The sequence below is a fragment of the Echeneis naucrates genome, chromosome 8 (assembly GCF_900963305.1).
Source record: "Echeneis naucrates chromosome 8, fEcheNa1.1, whole genome shotgun sequence".
Taxonomy (NCBI): domain Eukaryota; kingdom Metazoa; phylum Chordata; class Actinopteri; order Carangiformes; family Echeneidae; genus Echeneis; species Echeneis naucrates.
This window is the reverse complement of record NC_042518.1, coordinates 10142126-10165065: the sequence shown is the minus strand read 5'-3', so window position 1 is coordinate 10165065 and position 22940 is coordinate 10142126. Positions and strand designations below refer to the sequence as shown.

General features: G+C 42.6%; 6 protein-coding genes across 7 annotated transcripts; 3 read left to right on the top strand and 3 right to left on the bottom strand.

The window, feature by feature from the left end:
* Nucleotides 1-483: 483 nt before the first annotated feature.
* colgalt1a (collagen beta(1-O)galactosyltransferase 1a) lies at nt 484-6917 on the bottom strand. Its single transcript, XM_029508660.1, has 12 exons — nt 6549-6917; nt 4629-4739; nt 4427-4544; nt 3737-3871; nt 3403-3607; nt 3192-3311; nt 2942-3018; nt 2705-2811; nt 2455-2587; nt 2249-2376; nt 1952-2158; nt 484-1836 (listed from the first exon to the last, which is right to left on the bottom strand). The coding sequence occupies exons 1-12, from the start codon at nt 6776-6778 to the stop codon at nt 1569-1571; spliced, it is 1839 nt and encodes a 612-aa protein (XP_029364520.1). The 5' UTR covers nt 6779-6917; the 3' UTR covers nt 484-1568.
* A 76-nt stretch (nt 6918-6993) lies between these two features.
* Nucleotides 6994-10157, bottom strand: pgls (6-phosphogluconolactonase). Of its 2 annotated transcripts, none has more exons than XM_029508709.1 (6): nt 9989-10157; nt 9323-9613; nt 9125-9232; nt 8580-8681; nt 7997-8137; nt 6994-7744 (listed from the first exon to the last, which is right to left on the bottom strand). In XM_029508709.1, the coding sequence occupies exons 2-6, from the start codon at nt 9584-9586 to the stop codon at nt 7598-7600; spliced, it is 762 nt and encodes a 253-aa protein (XP_029364569.1). In that variant the 5' UTR covers nt 9587-9613; nt 9989-10157; the 3' UTR covers nt 6994-7597. The 2 variants fall into 2 exon arrangements, with proteins under 2 accessions (XP_029364569.1, XP_029364570.1); XM_029508710.1 differs by having other exon boundaries at nt 9323-9575; nt 9989-10155.
* Nucleotides 10158-10360: 203 nt separating this feature from the next.
* On the top strand, nt 10361-12335 carry LOC115047623 (gastrula zinc finger protein xFG20-1). Its single transcript, XM_029508687.1, has 4 exons — nt 10361-10736; nt 10835-10913; nt 10999-11101; nt 11409-12335. Exons 1-4 carry the CDS (start codon nt 10429-10431, stop codon nt 12098-12100), a joined length of 1182 nt encoding a protein of 393 aa, XP_029364547.1. The 5' UTR covers nt 10361-10428; the 3' UTR covers nt 12101-12335.
* Nucleotides 12336-12773: 438 nt separating this feature from the next.
* Nucleotides 12774-15949, top strand: LOC115047627 (gastrula zinc finger protein XlCGF48.2-like). The gene is made up of 4 exons (XM_029508695.1): nt 12774-13131; nt 13700-13836; nt 13956-14061; nt 14134-15949. Exons 1-4 carry the CDS (start codon nt 12870-12872, stop codon nt 14745-14747), a joined length of 1119 nt encoding a protein of 372 aa, XP_029364555.1. The 5' UTR covers nt 12774-12869; the 3' UTR covers nt 14748-15949.
* On the bottom strand, nt 15899-18484 carry LOC115047617 (putative zinc finger and SCAN domain-containing protein 5C). Its single transcript, XM_029508668.1, has 4 exons — nt 18244-18484; nt 18020-18150; nt 17385-17475; nt 15899-17275 (listed from the first exon to the last, which is right to left on the bottom strand). Exons 1-4 carry the CDS (start codon nt 18476-18478, stop codon nt 16389-16391), a joined length of 1344 nt encoding a protein of 447 aa, XP_029364528.1. The 5' UTR covers nt 18479-18484; the 3' UTR covers nt 15899-16388.
* A 277-nt stretch (nt 18485-18761) lies between these two features.
* vac14 (vac14 homolog (S. cerevisiae)) lies at nt 18762-22100 on the top strand. The gene has a single exon (XM_029508655.1). It carries the CDS (start codon nt 18868-18870, stop codon nt 21238-21240), a length of 2373 nt encoding a protein of 790 aa, XP_029364515.1. The 5' UTR covers nt 18762-18867; the 3' UTR covers nt 21241-22100.
* Nucleotides 22101-22940: the final 840 nt, after the last annotated feature.

Below are 22940 nucleotides of genomic sequence, written 5' to 3'. Positions count from 1 at the left end.
GAGTAGAACACACTACCACTTGGTTATCAATCACAATCACATGTGAGAATAGGCTAAACAGCAATTATGTATAAATGTATTACCTGGTTGTACACAGCCACGGCTCACAGTGTGCACAAGGTTTTATAGAGGCCTCACTATATAGTCCTATAACAAAGCCAGTTAACACACAATGACACACTGATATTAGTCTTAAACCCTTTAAGCATGCTGTCTTTGCACAGAGAAGGGACATCACTTGCTCTCTGTATGTTCATGCTATTTAACGACTGTGTACATCGAGTTTAATGACACAACCAGCAGAGAATATGTTAGGGCCGCCATGGTAACAAACAGTATCAATCAAAGGTCTGGACACACTTTCACAAAAAGGAAAAGGAAAGTGTGTCCAAACCTATGACTGGCACTGCACATCTTGTAACAACAAAAGCATTCAAGTTCAACTTCTCTTTAAAAATAAAAGATTTTATTCTTTGTTGGCACAATTCACCATTAACATATTGGCGCAAATCAGGGGGTGAACATCTCCCATCGGTACCTTAGAGGAAAACTTGTCAGGAGCCACGGAGTGGAGAAACCATGACGAAATAAATATGTAAAAGCAAGATGATCCCAACTTTTCATCAAGTCTTGAACACACAAAAATCCTAAAATTCAGATATAGCTGAGGATTATTATAAGGTGGAGAGACTGATCTGTGCCTATGGTTGGGCATAAGCGCCATGCCCCTCCCAAATATCAAGTTTGAGGCGTGTACAGTGGTTTGTCCCGCTTATTACCATGTTAACAGCCTTTTGGTTACATTAGCCGGCAAACAAATGAGACAAAAGTGACATGTGACACAGAAATAATGCCCTTGTGTTGGCACGTACATCACAGCATTTATATATATTGTGGATTGGCGGCGATTGTTCATGCGTAGTTTTGTTTGGTGATCGTGAAGCTCTTATGACAGCGTCTGAAGTGGTGGCTAGTGATCATTCAAAACCCAGAAATACGAAATGTATAAGGAGAAGATACTAAAGATCAAAACTAAAAAAAAACATGCAGATATTTCTCCTTGTGACAGCAGAAATCATTGAATTCAGAATAACGGTCACTGATTCAAGGCTTAAGTTAAATCTTGATTTTTCTTGCTTAATTCCCAATTAAGAAATGTATAAAAAAAAAAAAAAAAGAATTTCACAGTGTAATGTCAAAATTGGACAAAGTTAATTGTCCAGTGGCTAAAATCTAACAGTCCAATTGCATTCTTTCCTAATATATATATATATATTTATATAGGTAAATTTCTGTATGACAGAGAGAAGCTGGGTACTGCAAATGCCATTCCAAATGGCAAGTCTAGAACCTTTCTAAAGTAAAAACTACAACCTGATAGAAAACATAATCAAAAAACTGATCCCTTCTCACTTGACACATGTGGGTGGGTGAAATCTTCCTACTAACATTGATGTCACATCCCTGCTTGAATGCAAACTTAAGTACCAAAGATGAAACATGATTAAAATTTACGGTAGTTTGATATGTGCACCTCTGAATTTCTCAGGGCTCCCATTTGGTTCCTCTCATAGTTCGTCCCGTGCAGTGCTGTCCAAAGCAGATTGCCGCACATCTGAGTTCTGGGCATTGGTGCTGATCTCAGCCTGTTCCTGAGTTTTTCCTGAGCGCGCTCTGTCCCAGTCTGTACGGACCTTGTCATTGTCCCAAACTGTGGAGGTCTCGGTGTCGCTGATGTAGCCTGGGTCGCCTGTGTAGTGTGTTGGATATACCAGAAGAGGCTCTGCGGAAAATGCTTTCAGGTCCCTGCTTTCAAACTGCTCCATATAATCAGACCTGTGGAGGGAAATGAATATACAGAAGAACCAAGTCAGACCAAATAAGGAAATCTCTTCAGCAGATTTATATAATCAAGCATGTGCACTTGTAATTTGGGTTGAAAAACACTTACACAGGATGCTTATTGTACATAATAGGAAGAAACTCATCCACTGGCAAAATCCTCTTTAGTGGTTCTGCTTTCAGAAGCTTCTCTGCACCTTGTAGTGATATCATATAACCTAGTGTCCAGTATGAATAGTCCGCTTCCACCAAATTGTGTATATTAGGCACTGCTTTCTCTGGGTGATCCACCTGCATTCTCTTCCGACCAATGTAACTATTTGAAAGAAACACAAAAGCTTAAATAAGAAGCAAAAGCAAACTTATGGAATCCCAGTTACCGATTGTGAAAGAAGAACAAACTCACATCAGATCCCACTCTAGTCTTTCATCCTCCACCTCACTTATCAAGTTCATCAGGCGACGTTTGAAGAAGACCTCAAAACGCAGGTCGTCTTCAATCACCAATGAGGTGTGCAATTGTCGCTCCACGATCTGAGGTCAAACATAGTTTGTCAGTTAGCCGCTTATCTTTCCGCTTCCCAAATGTTTGCATGCTAGGCCAATGTTTACCTCTTTCCAGATTTTATGGTGGGAAAGGAAGCACCCAAGCTCCCCTTTAGTGAGTGGACGACCATGATAGGGGTCGCTGTATCCAGGGAGCATGTGGATGCCCAGTGCATGAATTTCACTGATATTCATCGCTCTGAAAGCGTGATGGAGAAAAAAAAGTCAGAAAACAAGAAATGTCAATGGGCAGATGCATGTGTGATAACCGAGTACTGAATATGCATCAAGTATTCATTTAGCATAGTGAACTTACTTTCCATCTACAGCTGCAACGACTTTACAGTTGATTTCCTGCTGGTACAAAGTCCTCAGCATGCGGTCTCTGCGGTCTGTCCGCCTCTCTAAATTTATCATAAATACCTGCAAATAGGTCAACAGCAGAACCAATCAGGGACATGGCAGACTTCAAACAGCAGGGGGAAGCATTTAGCACAGAAGTGGACAGGGGGCCATTTTTGCAGATTCCATCTTCACATCACTCTTGACTCACCTCATCAAAGCCCATTTTGTCAGGGTGTTTTCTAGGGACAGGTATGTATTTGGAGGGCATCACTGGGGAATTTCGCACTACACAGTAAGAGGGAAGATGGATGCAGAAATGGTATAAATGTTACATAGAAACCTAAGCTGAAAGTTATCATCAGGTGAAAGAATAGAAGGTAGAATATAGAACTAAAGCTGGTGGAAAAAAGGCGGGTGGATCAGGAGTAAAGCCCTCAGTCTGAATGTAAGATACTCACCATTAACCTCTAACAGGCAGTGCAAGAAACTGTCTGCTTCATCTTCCAAAGTATTATGGGATCGAAGGGGCACAGGAAAGTAACCATAGGTCTCCTTGTTGCATACAAACATTTGCACTTCTGTAAAGAAAAGTAGATGGAAATATATTCGAAATATTTTAGGTGAAAAGGTTTGGAAAAGTTTCGATTTACGCACTGAACGGTATAATACCTGCCATCCGAGCAGAGAAGGCAAACACAATGATATCATCAAAGGCCCAGCTATAGTCTGGGTGTGGCGGGTGAAAAGCCAGCTGCCTGGATGCCTCTTTCCTGAGGTCTATTAGGAAGGTGGAGTGGACCATGGGTACAGCAAAGCAGCCCTTACGCACCTGCTTCCTTATGGGTATGTAGGCAGGGGTGCGCTTGTAGTATCCCTGTAGAGGCAGAGTTGATGAGCAGTTGAGTTCAACTTGAGAACCTGATAGCAGTCATTAAAGCAGCCAAGCTGTTTTGGGAAATATGTGACATTAAGAATTGTTTACACCCTGTCATCAGCAAGGTACCTGCGAGGTCATTCCACACCAGAAGTTAGAATAGGTAGCACGGGATTCAAGCATTGGTGCGATAATGGTTTTATTCTCCTTCATGAGCTTCCAGAGCACATTGGGATTGGTGAGGAGGTTATCACAGTCCACCAGCTAGGCAAAGAAAAGAAGGTGAACTGTAAAAAGTGTAATGTAGACCGAGGAAACGTTACAGGTTATTAAGTTTAAATTCAGACAGAAACAAAAATAAAAAAAAAAAAAGGGAAAAGATTATGAGAGTTGACAAAAAAAAAAAAAGAAAAAAGCACAGCAAAATTATTGCAACTCTGGATGCACTTTGCTTCAAAATTATACCCCACTGAAACTCGAAATGGGTTGGGCTGGGGAATATGAAAAGAGAAACAGTTCTGCATTTTAAAATACAGTTCACGTTGAGTCAATTTTTTCCTTAGTTTATGGATCCAGCTGTGCCAGACCAGACGCACTTTAACCATAACAGGCAGAAAAACATAAGTGGGTAAATTTTCGACACCATTCCAGCTGCTTAAATTACAAATGTGACGGCGCCTCGGACTTAAGTCTGTACTTATCCTTCTGCTGCTATTGAACAATAAAGACAGTCTGGGTCGAAGCACAGGCTCCGTTCTGAAAATAGCAAAGTTTTTACTGTGCTTTTTGTGCCTGTAAAGAGCAGTTTTGTTGGCCTACCATGAAGTAGTCCGCCCACATCTCACGAGCTGTCTCCAGGGCCACTTGCCGAAGCTTCATAACGTGTTCGTAACGGGGGTCGGTCCAGTGCTTGGGACCTTCTTCGTCAGCATAACGCCTGCAGGAGAGAGTTGCACACTTTAACTGCTTTAATTGGCATTATGAACCTTTTCAGCACCACAATCCTCTTTAAATTACCAACCAGGGTTCTTCTTTAGGCCTCCATTCTACATTGTGGTAAAGGTTCTGCACATTGACGAGCCAGTCACGCAGAATGGCTGTGGTGTTGTCCTTGTTATGATCGGTTGCTACCCTGTCAATACACAGCAAATGTAAGTAATTAGAATTAAGTGCACTGGACATCAGAGGGAGTGAACATAATCAACAACTACGGTCAAGGAAAGTAAAACTGTGACACTGACTGAATGTGGCATTGCTGCTGTAGAGACAAAGAGTGGAAAGGTGATACCAAGACTCAAATGACAATAGCTTTGTGTTAAGTTGTATAACCCTTATTGTCTGCAGCTATGGGAACTGACACAAGTGATAAAGATACACTGCCACAACAGGACAAGACTATACAACAATTTTTTGTGCAGTTCATCATATTTTGAGGAATCTTACATGAAGGAAATAAAAACTGAAACTTAATTGCAGAAGTAAAACCTTCATCTGCAGTAGATTGTAACAAAAGGAAATTATTGAAGCTGGATGAAGCCATGTGTGAGACCTGACATACTTTCCTCCTTTAACCACGCAAGAGGTTCCACATGGATGTGTGAGAACATCATGCTCCTTGCAGCTGTCTAAATCCACAAACTGAACTGCACGGACTCAGGTTCAGCTGGAATCATACAGTACTTGCTCCAAAGATACTTCAACGTTTAATGTTTTCCTTAAATCTGGTCTATCTTTGCTTTGGTGAAGAAGAAATGGGCTAATTGCAGACATCAAAGTTTTAAATCACAGTCTAGCTGATTCAGATTTTGAGGCTTTGGCCTGAATGCAAGCAGCTGTAAGAGGCCTGAGAGAGAGAGAGAGAGAGAGAGAGAGAGAGAGAGAGAGAGAGAGAGAGAGAGAGAGAGAGAGAGAGAATTTCAGAGCATGTAGTGTTTACATCACAGATAGTTGCATTTTCAATTTGTGGCTCACTGGGCTGCAGAAACACAACAGCCCCTCACTGAAGCATATTCAAACAAGCATTTAACCACCAAAAAAAAAAAAAAAAGAGAGAAGAAATGAACTCTCTCACCCACATTATGCCACTTAATGAGTGAAAACTGTTCATGTTAGTGAATGAAAGGTGCAGCTCTTTCAGTTGTTTCCATGACTACCTGGAGGCCTCAGAGCTCAGAGGGGGAAAAAAGCACGAGTGGGCTGTCGGAGCATGTTGTTCGGTTATTAAATGACGAACACCTCCCTTTCATTTTTGAGGAAGGTAGACAGCTGTTAACACTGCCCATAACATCAGTTTGCAAGACTATTTGATAATTGTTTTGGAAGGTTGAGCTTTGGGAACCATGCGACCATGTTGGGCCTGGAGAACTGCAGGCCATATCACAAGACTACTGAGCCATGGTGACCCATTATAACTTGGCATGTGGACAAAGTATTCAAATCTGGCCATTACATTGTAGGAAAGAAGCTGGTCACATTCAGTTAATCATATCAGATCGTAAACCCTGGTAATGAGGAGATGATATGAGGTGGGGGAGATGTGTGTGTGTTGGTGGAGAGACACACACACACACACACACAAGTATATGATAAAACATAGAGCTCCCCTCGTGGCCAAATGGGTCGGTCCCCTCCCCTCCACGTATACAGATCGATGCGTGCCTCTTCAGATGAGGAGCGGTGTCCAGATGTGTTCACCTCTGTCCGACACACAGTGAGGCTGCTGTCAGTCTGAACTGTAACACTGCTCCTTTTCTTTTTCCTTCAGATGAGCAGCACAACGTCCCCACTGTTGTAATTAATGTTCGGTCATTCTCTGAGGGTCCGCCCCGCCTCCCCCCACCTCCCCCCAGCTGCCCTGTGCAATCAGCGACGCAGACTCCAGAAAATGACTCGGCTTTGCTCCTCAGGCGGAGACAAGGAGCGTTTCTTTGTACAAACTTACCACAGAGCCATGCGGTCCTTGGGATAGTTGAGGCGTTCAATCGTGCCGAGGAAATAGGGCAGAGAGTGCTCGGAGTTTCTGCAGATCAGGGCCAGCAGCAGCCGGGGAGCCAGCAGCGGGGACTCCGGGCTCCAGCGCTCCTCCGCGAAGTATCCCCGGGCAGGGCTGCAGCAGGTCAGCAGCAGGGGCAGCAGCGCGCCGGGGAGCCAGGCCAGCTCTGCCCGCCCCATCGGCACAGTAAATAAACGAGTGTTTCGAATAATAAAAACTAATGTGACACTACCGGAGAGTCTCCTCTTCACTTTTCGCGGTCATGACAGGAAAGCTGCTCCTGATGAGACTACACGGAGAAGTTGAGCTTTAAAGGGGAAGGACGATCTTAAAGGGGACGGGCGGGTAGTAACGACAGAGGGGGAGTGTTTCGTTGACATCTGATTTATTTATTTTAGTTGCTGGCGAACATGGGGATGACGAGGAGTCAACATAAACCCAAGTTTCAATTAAGTGCTGATTTTCGCTGACAAATAAGATGGTTTTATAGTTTCCAAAGGCTGTGAACGTAACGCAGGTCAGTTTTGTGAAGATCGGGTTTCCCAGATGTTCAGTCCCCTCCAAAAAAAAAAAAAATGGTCCACCCATATCCCATATTCAAAGACAATGAGAAGTACTCCACGTGGATTGAAAAAGAAAGAAAACAACTTTTACCTTATTATGGTTTTTCACTGTAAAAATACCCAACTTATTTTTAAGTTTGACTGCCTTCCACTTTGCAGTTGTTTCAACATCACTGGAGCATGTTGCACAGACACCCATTATTCTGCATGAGCATGCAAACATCCAACTGAAGTAACAATTAGTAAAAACATTGTGGAGAGGGACTTTAAACATCATCCCAATAAAGCTAAACTGCAAACACACTGCAGCATCTATGTTACTATCTCAACTGTGTAAACCAATTACACTTTCATATGACAATAGGAATGTTCTGCACTATTTTCCTGTCTCTTCATTAGTTCTTCACACGAGTGTTGAGAGGAGGAAAAAAAGCCCTACAGTTTTGCCCCTGAGCCCAGCCTCTCGACCTGGATTGTTAAGGAGGCAGCTGCGGGGTCATCAACAAGCCAGAACAGCTCGCCGTTAGTCGGGACAACACGGGCTGCTGGAAACGCTGGACCCTCTCTACCCTCCAGCACTTCCTGCAAGAAAGCGGTCACCGTGATTGAATACACCAGTGAAGTTAATGTTTTATCTCTCCTGGGCCAGTGGAGTCCAGTCCCAGAGTGATCCATAAAACTCAATCTGCAGAAACTGATCTATTAATTTTTTTATGCACTTGTGTTCCATTTTATTTCTACCTTGTATTTAATGGAACTTAATCTAGTCTAAATTTATTATAAAATTCAGAATTTGAGTTTTGTATGTTCAACAACTTAATAATTCTATGTTACCTTCAAAACAGGTGCTTTGCTCCCTCCTGTTGATATGAAAGCTACACAACGTGCAGAATTAACCACCGGCAAAGTCATCGTTACACGCTGTGGTGGTGGTTTTGGAGAGTCACTGATGGGGGCCACAATCTTCTTGGTTTCCTTAATATAGAGTACATCCAAACTCAAATCAATCATTTTTAGTGTGCAAAATCCCTAAAAAGTGCCATTGAGAGAACCATAATATCCATAGAACCGAAATATCAAGATCTGTGCATATATATGAGAGATTTTCTAAGCCAGAGGTTTCCAACTCCAATCCTGGAGAGCTACTGTCCTGCATGTTTTAGATGTTTCCTGCTCCAAACCACTTGATTCAAATTAGTGTCTCCTCAGACCTCAGCAGAACTTGATGATGAGCTGATCATTTCAATCAGGTGTGTTGGAGCAGGAATCATCTAAAACATGCAGGACAGTGGCTCTCCAGGACTGGAGCTGGAGACCACTGCTCAAAGGTATATATCTAAAGACCGAAGGCACTTTTGTCCCTTGTGTTTTTTTAAAGTGCTCTATAAATAAAGCTGGACTGGACTACAGGCCTCACCTCCAGGAGAGGGTGGTCTGGGAAAAGGGAACAGGTGTGTCCATCAGGCCCCATACCCAGCAGTAATAAGTCAAACACAGGGAAGTCATCATTTGGGAAGACCTGTGTGTTTGAGAAAACAAAAAAAAACAATTCCTTCAACTTTCTTCTGCAAAATATTTAAAGCCTGAGAAGACATGCCTTTAATTTATGATTATAATGTTTAAGATAAATAAACATATAGTGCTGTGCAAAAGTGAAACTTTTTTTAACCATGCAGTACATATCAGCATGACAACAGCCCCAAACAAACAGCCAGAGTCATAAAGAGCTATCTTGAACCATAAGAGGAACAAGAAGTCTTGCAGTAGATGGTATGGTCCCCACAGAGCTCTGATCTCAACCTCAGGGAGTCAGTCTAGGATTACATAAGGAGACAGAGCTGTGGCAAATTCACCAAGAGGCTTAGAACAGTCCAACAGCCAGATGCCTTGAAAAACAGTGTGCAAGTGTTCATGCGAGACAGCTTTCTCACTGTGCTCTTTATGTAAAAGAAATACACCTACCTCCTTCAGCTTGCGGGTGTAATCCTCAGCACACTCAGTGACTGGCAAAGAGGAATCAATGGTTAAGATTCCACTATCGGGGATGTTGACCTTGGAGAACAACTGACGCTGTAGAACAATCAAAGAATTTTAATTTCACCCTGACGTGGCAGAGCAACTCAAATAAATGTACTCACAATCATAGCAAACAACAGATACCTTGTACAGCCCATAGGTGCTCTCTGGATCGTCGAAGGAAACTAGTCGCTCATCACAGAAACCCACCAACCACTTGCTGCAGTCCAGCTCAGGCATGGCGAGCAGCTCTTTGCTGAGCATGGACACAAGGCTTCCTCCAGAGAGCCCCAAGGTGAACCTGCCATGAGAGGAGATGGCCTTCTCAGCCCGAGACGTCACCAGATGGCCCAGCACAGGACCGAGCTCCGCTGAGGAAGGGAAGACCACAACTCTTCTGCCCGCCATGACAGCAGTATCAGAACAAAAGAATAACTGAGAAGAAGTGCAAGAAAGAGAGGCAGATATAGAGCAAACTGGTTTGGGCAATCTATGAGGAAATCAATGACAAAACAGTTTTGCAAGTCATCAAGATGCCTGATGTAAATTTTCTATGCCTGCTCCTCTGATATATCACATAAACTGCTTCTGTTGGCATGAAACCTTTCTTTCAAGTAACCATTAATGGCTAAAGTTGACTTATCTCAGTTGTAGCAAACATCTGATTGGAGATTAAGTCGCAAACCACCACAGGGCATTGCATTAACCACTATCGGGAATACCAGAATGACGAGCTCATTTGTAGCCATTTTAGATAAACTTGAAACTTGGCCACCAAACTCTAAAGCATAAAAAAAGACGTTTTCTCACCCTGTTTGTATCTCAGGTGCAGCTAGTCATGAGGAGGATTTTCAGTCGGCAAATGTAATTCGACGGACTACTTCCTGAAAAGACTTTTCACCAGCCAATCGCGTTTTGTGTTTAGACCGCAAGGCCTTCTGGTCAACCGAGTCCAAGCTACAACAACGACACAACCAGCGGGTTACGTTCGGGTGATCGACCGAGTTAGCAGGTAATATACCGGGGGATGTCGCGCCGTATAGACGTCAGAGCTGCAGTAAACACGGATACAGATGGATATTGTAGTTTTGCGAACGGTTTTGTGAATGGTTGCTATGCTTCCTCCCACCCGGCAGATGGAAACAGCGCCTCCATGCCAACCACTTGACTTCTGCAGGGACACTCGCGTACCTTGTGGGCTCTTGTGCGTTACTACATTCTCACAGTGAACATCTAGACCTTCCGTCAACATGTCGACGGTCTTCTCCTTCCAGACGCAACTCGTTTCCATCATGGACGCGTTGTCCAAAACAGCTGTCATGGAAATAAGCAAACTGGTGGAGATCGAGTCGAAGATGCTGAAAATAGAGATAACTCGAGGGCGAAACGAGATCGCCTCACTCACAGAGAAACTGCAGCTGATGGAGAAATTGCTTTACATTGCACAGGGGGGCAGACAGGACTCAGCAGCAGCAGCTGCAGCAGCATGCTCAGTGGGAAGAGATGGCTCAGTCAACAGAATATTGGAGCCTGACAGGACAAGACTTGCCGTAAAAAGGTAAGGCTTGTGGGCGTGTATCTAGCGTGTCTCTCTTCATCATTACCTCTGCTGTCAGCTCCACTCCCAGTATTAATCCTAAATGTATGGCATCGTAGTGAGAGCCCATGGGAAAGCATAAGTTCCTCTACTGAAATGAGCAGTGTGCGTCATGGCGAAGGACAAACTGCAGCTGAAGTAAGTCTGCACCAGTCATGCCATTACACCTTTTCTGGATCCTTTATTTGTGACTTTTGTTTTTCATGGAATGTCATCTCATCAGCTCCCAAACCCACCAAAAGAGCAGCCTGACCTTATTGTGGTAAAGGAAGAACCTTTAGAGGTGGACACTGGAAACAATGAACAAGAAAGCATAAGGGAAAACAGTGAGTATTTATTAAATTCAAGATTGGGTGCACAGCATTGTGTAAAAAATCTGTGAAAATTGAGTTGGGACAACATGCTTTTGTGTAACATTGACACTGAATTGCCATAAGTTGAAGGTTTTTAAAAGGAACTTTGACACTTCAGATGTGAAGAAACAATGGTCTTTTCCAGTAAAATTGCAACAACACTAAGAGTATAAATACCTCTTTTAATCACATACTCTCATGCTTTCAGCTTGTGGCCTTCGTGTGGTTAATTATGGTCCATCATATTACAAATTTTAACATGCTTGTATGCTTTCAACAGGAAGAGAAGCAGTCACAGACACTCAGAAGAATTCAGATGTGATGCAACACCCCAAATCCATCTCAGAACATCAGCAACCTGTCTTCACTGATGGCTTTGTAAACATGAGCACCCAGTCGTCTCTCACTGCACCGGGGAGGACCAGAGATACACAGTGGAATCCACAGCTTGGACCAGTGCACACAAATCTAGAGGCTGGGAAAAGTATTGCTCAAAATGTTGCCTCTCAAAGTTTAAGTGTGCTCAGAAACATGAAAATCCACAACTTGAGGAACTCAGCTGCCAAGAGGTTTGGCTGCTTGCAGTGCGGCAAGAGCTTCAGATGCTTTAGTCAGCTTGAAATACACCAGAGAAGCCACACAGGAGAGAAACCCTTCAGGTGCACACTGTGCGGAAAGAGATATGCTCAAAAAGGGCATCTGTATACTCACCAGCGCACGCACACTGGTGAGAAACCCTATCGCTGTCCCATCTGTGGAAAGGGATTCATTCAGAAATGCACTCTTGATATGCATCAGCGTACACACACTGGGGAAAAACCTTTTGTTTGTATCAAATGTGGCAAAGGTTTTACAAAGAACTGTAATCTGAAAAAGCACCTTGCAGTACATTTGGATCCTAGTTTGAATATGTATGGGACTGACTCTGGTGCATCAGCATTTAATGCAACATTAATTAATGGCACTACTTAGCACGATCCCACAAATGTATCTCTGCAGCTGTTTGATCAAAATCAGTAAATCATAATAAAGTTATCTTTGCTCTGTATTTAAGTAACAGACAGTTGTGTATCATCTACTTTGTTGTGATCAAAATGTGTCAGTCTGATTTTTACAGCTTTCATCTCTTTTCATGATGTATTATCTACAAATATCAAACTTTAGTGTAGACATACACACTTATGTTATTGTCTGGTAGAACATTACTATGCAAAATCATGTTATTTACTAATTAATTTGCATACTGAGATTAACAGTACAAACTAGAATCAGCTATATATATATATATATATATATATATATATATATATATAAGACTTAACATTAGTGTGATCTACACTAAAGCATCAATCATTTTAAACTAGTAATAATATTTCTGAATATATATATAAATATACATACATAAACTGATTTGAATTGAGACGTGAAACCTAAACACACTTTCTATATATACATACACACACGCACCAACATACATGTATGTGTGTGTGTGTGTGTGTGTATATATATATATGTATATATATATATATATATATATATATATATATATATATATATATATATATATATAATGCTGCCTTCATTGCTCCTCGTAAATGTGAGAAGAACAACCATATAGTTTTCCCACAATCCCCTGCGGCACAGCTATAGCGCATATTTGATCAAGACAACGTCAACAACGGCGCTACGCTGGGAATTTGGCAAAACCTTTGGAAATATTCATCCTGCCCGTCCCGTCGAGATGATGTGCGACACCACCAACCGGAGTTTTCGGACGCAGCTAGCAGCCATCCTGGAGAAACTGACGAAGGCGGCTTTGGTGGAGATCGGGAACCTGGCTGACGAGTGCTCCTCCGTCCTTCACACCGAGATATCCCTGCACAAGACGGAGAACGAGGCGCTGAAGAAGCGCTGCTACTCGCTGGAGCTCCAGCTGAGAGCGGCCAGGGAGGCGCAGAGCTACCCGGCACATCCCCACAGCGTCAGCCGGCGGCTCCCTCCAGGTCAGGACGGACGCACAGCCCGACACTCCGGCGGGTCCCCTCGGCCCCGGCGCCGAGGCTCTCCCAGAAAAACTGCCGTTTATATGTGGCAGGCGACCTCAGTAATGGAGGCTACACCCGGGAGCTGTTTTAGCAGCTACATCTGGCTAACATGCTAACCTGCTGTTACATTAGTGGCATTGCTTTATGAAGTATCTATTTAGCTGCATAATAATTAAGCAGTGCTGTGCTATTCAAATAGGGTGTTGCTGCTATCCCCCACCCCCCCTTGATATAAACAAGGTGGACAAAATAATAAAAACAACCGTCCCTACAATGTAATATAGTTGAAGCCTATAAATCGACCATAACATTGAAAGGACAGCCCTCTGAAACAGCATGAACACAAACGGATCATTCACCATCATGTAGAAAGGGCTTGTTGTTGTCTGCTCCCGTGAACAGACAGCTGAGTGCAAATCCACCTCCTCTCAGTTGTAGTCAAAAGTGCAGATCTTCATGTTGATCTCCATGCACATATTTCCAGGATGATTATCATATGCAATTTATTATCTCCTTCATTTTGCAGAACAGCAGCAGCCTGCTCCAGCCATCGATGGGGTCTTTGGGAAGGACTGGTGTATGGACTTTTGGAGGGAGGAGAAAATCCCCTCTCACAGGAAAGAGACAATGGAGCCTGCTGCTATGACAAGCATGGGAGCTCAGGTCAGTGGTTCTTTTATCAACTGGTAAGCTTCTTTTTTTTTTTTTTTTTTTTTTGTAAATATGCAATCAAAATGATTTTTTTAACGTTCAAAGCTGTTTATCACCTGTCCAATTTGTAGGGAATAGATATGATGGAGAGGGAAACTGATCTCATCTTTGTCAAGGAGGAGACATATGACGATCATCCCATTGGCCAGCAGATGAGTTACACAGATGATCGAAAAAGTAAGTTTTGAGTTAATCAAAATCATTGTAATTGTATTTCTGAGCCTAACTGCATTTATTTGCATTTAACAGTTGTTGGAATATTTGAAGAGGACAATATGCTTCATAGATCTGTTGATGAGCTGCAGCTTCACTCAGTGGAATTAAACAACTTTCCCATGGCGACTGACAGTCAAACTCAACAACGCACGCAGCCAACAATAATGGACAAGTTAATAGATGATGCAACAATGAACACTCTGGTTGACAACACAAATACTCCTTCAGTCGCTGCCGAATACTTGGACTACACAAACAATATCCAGATGAACACAAGTAAAAAACCTACAATTCAGCCAAAACCTTTGAAGCTATCAAAACAGTTTGAGTGCTTATTCTGTGGGAAAGTGTTCAACTATCTGAGCAGTTTAAAAGTCCACATCAGGCGACACTCTGGTGAAAAGCCTTTCAGCTGCTCAGTTTGCGGGAAAAGATTTGCTCAGAAAACGTACTTGAAACTGCACCAGCGCGTGCACTCAGGAGAGAAGCCGTACAGCTGTCCAGACTGTGCCAAAAGTTTTTCCCAGAAAAGCTCTCTGAACATACATCTTCGGACACACACTGGAGAAAAGCCTTACAGCTGTGTGGATTGTGGGAAATGTTACGCATACAAGTATGGTTTGAATCATCACCAGTGTTTCACTTGACTGGCCAAAGAGCCAAAAGGAGAGCTTGGTTATTAGTGAGACTTCTACCTTGCACAAGACAAACTATGGATAATGCTCAGAGTAGCCAACGAAGCTTAAATGTGGATGAAAATGTAGATTAATTAGAACCAAGAAAAAATCATTTAAAACCTGTATAATATAAATCAGTGCTACTGTACTGGCATTTGGTTTACTGGACTGCTTAGGAGGCAGCTGCTAGTGGTCAACTGGCACATGTTTTTAAGTAGATAGTGCATATATTTAGACAGCAGGGAGACTGATGGCGTCACCTTGATATTATGTTGGGTTTTTTACATTTGGTAGAATAATTTAACCACAGTAACAAGTGAGCCGACAAAATCGCTTTACATAAATGAATATTTATATGCCACTACTGTATTAAGCACTTGAACATAGGAAAATATTTCAAAATAAAAAATGTGCTTTCACTTTGCAGACCTGAGCTCTGCACTCTTACTTTTTAAAAATAGGAAAGAGAAACCAAACAAAAAAATTAGATAAAAATGTCTGGAGACATTGTTTTAATGGCCTTGTGAGCACAGGCCTTAGCGGATACCACAAAACCAGGTCTTGGCCTGATTAATCTGCTGACCAATAAACAGGCCTATCCGTAGTTGTTGCCACATTGTTGGATTCCTTCTTTTTGCCTTTAAAGTCAGTTTCACATTCAGTGTAATAAGAGGAGAATCTTAACTCAAATAAGGCACTTCAGCTGATCCAAACTATAACAGAAAATACCTCTACCTGTTTATACCTGTTTCATTCAAGTATGATGTTGTATGGTTGGTGCAACATGTTACACATACCTCACTGTAATGTCAGGTTCATCAGGGCCTGTGTTAATAATGCCAAAAGTACTTTGGGGAAGTGCGCCATCGTTTGCACATGTGTAGCATAAATCTTCAAAACTACCTCTTCAAAAAAAAAGCAGAACAGCAATCCCCTCTGTTAGCGTCATTACCCTCCACACCTATGCTTTGTAGTGAGTACCATGTTTCACTTTTTGGCATTAAGCTGGGCTGTTTGCTTAAAAATGACAGATTTAAAGAAATTTTTATGTATGTTGGTTACATATTGCAAAGATGATTTACAGAAATTCTTCAGGTCTAAATGGTGCCACTCTTAAAAAAAAAAAAAAAAAAAAAAAAGAAGTTGTGTTGTCATTGTGCTGTGACGCTAAATTGTCACTTGAAATCATGTCTTCTTTTCTTTAACAAATCTTCATGAACTGTTTTCACCTAGATAAGTTGTACGGAGGATTAATTTGGCCTATGATAATGATTGCCTTCAACACACCTGACTGGCCCCATTAAACGAGCCCTGCATGCCCCTTCCAAGGACCTCTCAAATGTGCTTTTTCAAGACTGTCAAAGTTGAGCGTAATATTCAACTTCAACTTAGATGAGACAGTAAAAATGTTACTTGAAAAATTACATCAATAAAAGAAATCTAGCACAAAGTGAATATTCTTTGGACTTGTTATTGGACAGAAACACCAGACATTGAACTGATGAACACAGAATGCTCCACACTCTTAATTTGCTAGTGCAAGTCATTATGAACATGAACTGAACTCAGATCATTGTGAGCAGTTCTACATAATGCGCCATATTAATAAAGTTACTGATATTGTACGGCTGTCGTTCGCTTCAGATGTCTTCTACCTCTGGGGTCTCTTCTCTCCTGGTTTATATGTACCATTAAATGATTGTTCAGGTTCACCTTTTGTGTGAAGGTCTTTCCACATTTAACACATTGAAACGGTCTCTCTCCGGAATGGGTGCGTAGGTGACATTTCAGATTGCCTTTCTGGGTGAAGCCTTTCCCACACAAGCTACAACTGTAGGGTGTTTCTCCTGTATGGACCACGTAGTGAATCCTCAGAGCTGATGGGTTCGCAAAGGTCTTCCCACACAGCCCACAAGATTTACTGACTTTCTGAGAACGAACTGGAGGCACGCAGGTGTGTGAACTTTGTTTGTACTTGTAAGGGAAATGCTGCCTACAAATGTTACAAAATTTTGACTTGTGTGACTTCATGTGGTGTGTTAGAGTGCCCTTGTGGTAAAATGTCCTGCTACATATTTGGCATGTGAATTTCTCTTTTTTTAGATCTCTTGCAGTTTGTGCATTAAAGTTATGTGAATCTTTATCCGGAGCAATGCTGGTTTTACTGTTGTCTGCTGGAAATGTTTGCTGCTTGTTGTGGCTTGGCCCAACTGCAGCGATCATTACTGGCTCCTGCCGACTTTCTTGAACAAACTGCATATCATCATTATCGTTATCATCATCATCCTCCTCCTCCTCCTCTTCGATTGGAATGATATAAGTGCTAAAAGCCTGTTCTGTGTCATTGATGGACATAAGCTGCACAGATGGGTTTTCAATAACATCTGCAGACAAAGTCTGTTCTCTCCCTTGATCAAATGGCAGAATGCAAGTGCTGCCATCAGCCAAGTAATTGATAGACAGCTGCTCCGGTTCCACAGCTGGGCTTTCTTCATGTTCTGTTGCAAGTAGATACAAAAAAAAAACAACAACAACTGAAAAATGATTTAAATTTGCCAAATCTGTAGCATGAATGCCCTAAATACCAACACTCTATTACCCTCTTACCTTCTGTACCAAGTGCTTCCTGCTGGCACCCGCTGGCGGCAGCTTTGGCATAATCTTCCTCTTTGATCTCAGCCGTTGTAATTTCCTCACACTGCAAAATCCAAGATGTGCAAGTGTCACCTTTTCTGTTACAAGTACTCTGATTATTCAATGAATCTTAAATACATTTTTAAACAGTATCACTTCAACAGGCCCAATGTGGCTCCAGCACTCCCCGCTACCCAGAAACAGATAAACAGTAGAATATGAATGAATGAATGAATCTCTTCAATATGGCTTTGCAAATGAAATATATGATATTACTGTATATAGTACAACAATTTTGTGCTTGACGTGGGGTAAAAATATTACTCTATTCTGACAATTTCAGAGGGTCATGTTGGGCTTTAGGAAATTTTTCTTGATTATTTCATACTTTCTTGTATAGAGCTGTAAGGATTGTGACAATTACTTCAGCACAGGCATTCATAGGTGGCTCAAAAATAAATAATAATTTTTAGAGCCTGCACTTAATGTGAAACTATTTTTGTAGCTTTAGACAAACATATCACCTGTTCTACTGTATGTTGGATGTCTGTAGATAAAATAGCTGGACGCTCATAAAGATTTAATGACTCTGTTTAAGCTCCTTTCACCTTCTCAGTCTGTAGTGAGTCTGTGGTTCTCTCCAGAGCCAGACTGTATGGATTTCCGTCCTTCCACAGAGTCATACACCAGTCTTTTCCAAAGATCCCCTCAATAGTGGGGGACCCAGATACTGAGAAGCCTGACAGGGGAAAACACACCAGTGAATACAAAAGCCTGGCCACTGTAAAATCTGCTGAGTGGCTGGTAATGAGTGAAACCAAAACAAAGGTACCGTGAGGATCTCCATCCTGCAAAGCCACAGTTTGTACACCCACAGTGCGAGAAGCTCCACACAACTTAGGGCCGTTGCTCCTCACGATGGTCAGCTCCCACTCCAGGCTGCTCACTTTCTCTTTCAGGGCTGTGTTTGCAAACAGAAGCCGTCTTAACTCGAGCATGAGCTCAGTCGAGTCCTCATCCACCAGCTTGCAGACCTGACTGAGGGCACACTTAGCCATGGTCTCCATGATGGAGGAGAGCTGTGAGTGAAAAGATGAGCGGCCCGTCATCACTGCTACAACACCGCTGCACCCGTCAAAAAAAAAAAAATAAAATAAAATAAAAAATTAATAAAATAAAAAAGAGGAATTCTTTTTATGTGAGGAACAGTTTGTTTATTGGAAAAACAGTAATATCAATTTCTCTAACGCGTTCCTAATGAAGCTAACAGTTCAAAGCGGGAACCAAATAAATGTAGCAACCGTGACGTATTTCCGGCGGATGCAACGGTCAGCTGCGTTCTATTACGGAACTTCCTGGTTGGCTAATGAAACCTTTGTTTTCTCTATTAAATGGTCATCAATGCGGACGGCTGTCCACCGCGTACAAAGGACCCGGTAAAGCCTGAGCCGCGAACATGAACACGGAGAAGGACTTTTCGCCGCTGACGCCCAACATCGTCAGGGCTCTGAATGACAAACTGTACGAGAAGAGGAAAGTCGCGGCGTTAGAGATCGAGAAACTAGTGCGGGAGTTCGTGGCTCAGAACAACTCCACTCAGATCAGGCATGTGATCCAGATCCTGGCCTCGGAGTTTGCCCTGTCCCAGCATCCCCACAGCCGCAAAGGGGGTCTCATCGGACTGGCAGCCTGTTCCATCGCCCTGGGGAAGGACTCAGGTCTGTATCTGAAGGAGCTCATCGAGCCCGTACTCACGTGCTTTAATGACTCAGACAGTCGTTTGCGCTACTACGCTTGCGAGGCCCTTTACAACATAGTCAAAGTGGCAAGGGGAGCCGTGCTGCCCCATTTCAACCTGCTCTTTGATGGTCTCAGCAAGCTTGCAGCAGATCCAGATCCCAATGTGAAAAGTGGATCGGAACTCCTGGACAGACTGCTGAAAGACATTGTGACAGAAAGTAATAACTTCGACTTGGTAGCGTTTGTTCCCCTTCTGAGAGAGAGAATATACTCCAATAATCAGTATGCCAGACAGTTCATTATTTCTTGGATCCACGTTCTGGAATCTGTGCCAGACATCAACCTATTAGATTACCTTCCTGAAATCCTGGATGGGCTCTTCCAGATCCTGGGAGATAACAGCAAGGAGATCCGTAAGACCTGCGAGGTGGTGCTGGGAGAGTTTCTGAAGGAGATCAAAAAGACTCCCTCGAGCGTGAAATTTGCTGAGATGGCAAACATTCTGGTCATACACTGCCAGGTTGCAGATGAGACCAAACTCACAAATGACCTGATCCAGCTGACAGCTATGACCTGGATGAGAGAGTTTATCCAGCTTGCAGGTAGAGTCATGCTCCCTTACTCCTCTGGCATCCTGACTGCAGTACTGCCTTGCCTTTCCTATGATGACCGAAAGAAAAATACCAAAGAAGCCGCCAGTGCCTGTAATCACAGTCTGATGAAGCTGGTGACACCAGAGGATGATGAGGAGGAGGAAGAGGAGAGAGGTGGAAGTACAGGGTCACCAACCAGGGACGACGGCCAGCCCAAGACAGAGGCAGACAGCAGCGACGTGCTGAATGCATCACAGGAATCTGTTGGTTTCAGTAATATCAGCTTCTTTGCTCCAGCGAGTGCTGACAGGCCTCGGGTGACTCTGGACCTGGACGGCATTGTTCAGGTGTTGGACCGCCACCTTCACGACTCCTCCACTGGCATGATGACCCGCATAGCTGTGCTCAAATGGCTCTACCACCTCTACATCAAGACGCCACGCAAAATGTTCCGCCACACAGACAGCTTGTTTCCCATGTTACTGAAGACGCTGTCGGACGAGTCTGATGAAGTGATACTGAAAGATCTGGAGGTGTTGGCTGAGATAGCATCATCGCCTGCCGGCCAAACAGACCAAGGCAGCTCCTGTGAAAGCACTGACAGCAAACCGGAGCTCAAGATCCCAGAGGGTGCCAAGCCAGGACAGCAGCACAGCATGGGCACCAGAGCACTGGACTCATCCCCCTCCACTCCTAGTATGAACTCCTATTTTTACAAGTTCATGATCAACCTTTTGAAGCGTTTGAGCCTGGAGAGGAAGCTTCTGGAGAACAGAGGAGCCTTCATCATCAGGCAGTTGTGTTTGTTGCTTCACGCGGAGAACATCTTCCACTCCATGGCTGATATCTTGTTGAAGGAGGAGGACCTTAAATTTGCATCCACCATGGTCCAGACGCTCAACACCATTCTGCTCACTTCGGCTGAACTCTTCCAGTTACGCAACCAGCTGAAAGACCTGCGCACTCAGGAGAGCTGCGCTTTGTTTTGCTGCCTGTATCGTTCCTGGTGCCACAACCCCGTGGCCACCGTGTCCCTCTGTTTCCTCACCCAGAACTACAAGCACGCGTATGATCTCATCCAGAAGTTTGGAGATCTGGAAGTGACAGTGGATTTCCTGATGGAAGTAGACAAGCTGGTGCAGCTCATAGAAAGCCCCATTTTCACCTACCTGCGTCTGCAGCTCCTGGACGTGGAGAATAACCCTTATCTGATTAAGGCGCTGTATGGTCTGCTGATGCTGCTACCACAGAGCCAGGCCTTCCAGCTGCTCTCCCACCGCTTGCGATGTGTCCCCAACCCAGAGCTCATGAGGACTGTGGATGAGTCCAAGTATATGGACTCTAAACACAAAGTGGCCTCCAAACGGGTCTCTCAAACTCAGGTGGATTACAATGAGCTGCTTCAGCATTTTGACCGCGTCCAAAGCAAACATCTGGAGATCCGACACCAGCGCTCTGGACGTGCCTCTGATCACCCAGACAGGAAGCTGATTTGAAGTCATTGTGTCATGGTGATTGTGACTTCAGGCCACTGATAGAGAGTGAAGAAACATGTGAAATATATAACTATATACAGCTGTACTGGATAAGATTAAGATGTTATTGAAGCCAAAAAGTCTAAGTGAATATGATTTTAAATGTTTTTATCAGAGAAGCACTGGGTATAAATTATCAAGAAACAACTTATGCTTGTACAATTCTTTGCTAATAATGAGGAAAATGTTATGTAACATAAAAAGCAACACCTGAAACAGATTTCTACACTTTAGACAGCACCTAAGGTGAAGATTTTGAGAATGTACATAAAACATCTTAGGTCATTACTCATGGTGATGATAACCTAACCGTATAGTTGTAATCTTACACTGTCAGCAGCTGAGATTTTGTTTCCAACCAAGTGAAATGTCCACAGTATTTCAGGTGAGACTGGCGTGATCTTAGTGTTGAATGGTATACCTTTTTGTCTTTTTAATATGGCATTTCTTTCTGAGCAGCATGAATAGAGCATGCAGTCAGTGTTGCCTTAATCTCATGTCAGCCAGATAGGAAACCTCAAGAGTATTGACCTAGAGGAACAAAGATTTGAAACTTTTGAAAGCTCTGGTATAAATTCTGGGTAGGAACACATAGTTACACTTCCTGCCATTTCTTTGTTACCGCAGCTGATGAAAAATGTTAACTTGCAAAGCACCAAGCTTTTATATCAACTTCTTTCTTATATAATCTTCAGCTAATGTTTTCTGTATTTGTTTGTACTGTCTCTGTTCGTGGTGCATTCTTATACAGATTCACATTCTTGTCATTCCTGAAAATCAATAAAGCAGACCATGTGATTAAACGCTCTGTTTTTACATAATTATGTGCTTCTGAAATCCAGATGGAAGAGGAGAGGAAAAAAAGATGTTAGTGCTACTCTTAATGACTTTTTCTTGTCTGTTTTACATCCAGCAGAACAAGCAGCCTTTCTAAAATGGCCCAGTCAAAATTTATTACTATTATGTTCAGCTAAGGTTTTTATGTAGATTACATTGCCAAGTGTAATTTTCATTTACTAGATACATTCAGTGAACCTTCTTTATTCAGCTTCATGCTGTGACTATCAGCATGTTATACCGACTAGGCTATTTAAACATATGGATAATTGCATTTACTGTAAATCATTTTTTAATACATTTTAATCTATGAAATAAAATTATTCTGCAGTAAAGGCTTTGTAAAATATTAATTGTAATGAGTCACATAAATGTATATGAATTAAAAAAAAAAAAAACCTGTATTTTAGACCTATTCTTTTCATAGTGGCAGTTGAAGAAAGTAACATTAAATCAAAAGAAACTGCACGTTTTAATGCCTTAAATGCCTAACTATTATAAAGCCAGAAGAATATTTTCAACTTAGTTTTAAAAATTCAAGTTAAATAATATTACAATGAGTGATATTAATGAATGAATGTGCTCATCTCTTTTGTAGATGGTCAAATTGAACATTTTCACTCTGACTTCATGTGCATGTTGATTTAATGTGAACCTAGGGGAGCTGTGTCTCTCTGCTGAACACCACAGCACATCCTGTACATGCATCAGTAATATAGGCCTTACTGTCTGGTCCAGACCCATCAGTGCTGCTTTGAATTTCACAGATGGAGGCTGTCATGCCAGGAGGCAGATGACTCTTTCTGCACTGCGCCTGGTGAAAT

Coding starts and splice junctions, on each gene's coding strand:
- LOC115047627 (XM_029508695.1), top strand. CDS start 12,870: ATGATGTGCGACACCACCAACCGGAGTTTTCGGACGCAGCTAGCAGCC. Junction 13,837..13,955: donor TGACAAGCATGGGAGCTCAG/GTCAGTGGTTCT, acceptor TCCAATTTGTAG/GGAATAGATATGATGGAGAG. Junction 14,062..14,133: donor TTACACAGATGATCGAAAAA/GTAAGTTTTGAG, acceptor TGCATTTAACAG/TTGTTGGAATATTTGAAGAG.
- LOC115047623 (XM_029508687.1), top strand. CDS start 10,429: ATGTCGACGGTCTTCTCCTTCCAGACGCAACTCGTTTCCATCATGGAC. Junction 10,737..10,834: donor ACAAGACTTGCCGTAAAAAG/GTAAGGCTTGTG, acceptor ATGGCATCGTAG/TGAGAGCCCATGGGAAAGCA. Junction 11,102..11,408: donor AGAAAGCATAAGGGAAAACA/GTGAGTATTTAT, acceptor TGCTTTCAACAG/GAAGAGAAGCAGTCACAGAC.
- colgalt1a (XM_029508660.1), bottom strand. CDS start 6,778: ATGGGGCGGGCAGAGCTGGCCTGGCTCCCCGGCGCGCTGCTGCCCCTG. Junction 2,588..2,704: donor GTTGCAGCTGTAGATGGAAA/GTAAGTTCACTA, acceptor TCACGCTTTCAG/AGCGATGAATATCAGTGAAA. Junction 1,837..1,951: donor ATGTACAATAAGCATCCTGT/GTAAGTGTTTTT, acceptor TTCCCTCCACAG/GTCTGATTATATGGAGCAGT.
- LOC115047617 (XM_029508668.1), bottom strand. CDS start 18,478: ATGGAGACCATGGCTAAGTGTGCCCTCAGTCAGGTCTGCAAGCTGGTG. Junction 18,151..18,243: donor GCAGGATGGAGATCCTCACG/GTACCTTTGTTT, acceptor TTCCCCTGTCAG/GCTTCTCAGTATCTGGGTCC. Junction 17,476..18,019: donor ACTCACTACAGACTGAGAAG/GTGAAAGGAGCT, acceptor TGGATTTTGCAG/TGTGAGGAAATTACAACGGC.
- pgls (XM_029508709.1), bottom strand. CDS start 9,586: ATGGCGGGCAGAAGAGTTGTGGTCTTCCCTTCCTCAGCGGAGCTCGGT. Junction 9,233..9,322: donor GCACCTATGGGCTGTACAAG/GTATCTGTTGTT, acceptor ATTGTTCTACAG/CGTCAGTTGTTCTCCAAGGT. Junction 7,745..7,996: donor GCAAAGCACCTGTTTTGAAG/GTAACATAGAAT, acceptor GCTTTCTTGCAG/GAAGTGCTGGAGGGTAGAGA.
- vac14 (XM_029508655.1), top strand. CDS start 18,868: ATGAACACGGAGAAGGACTTTTCGCCGCTGACGCCCAACATCGTCAGG.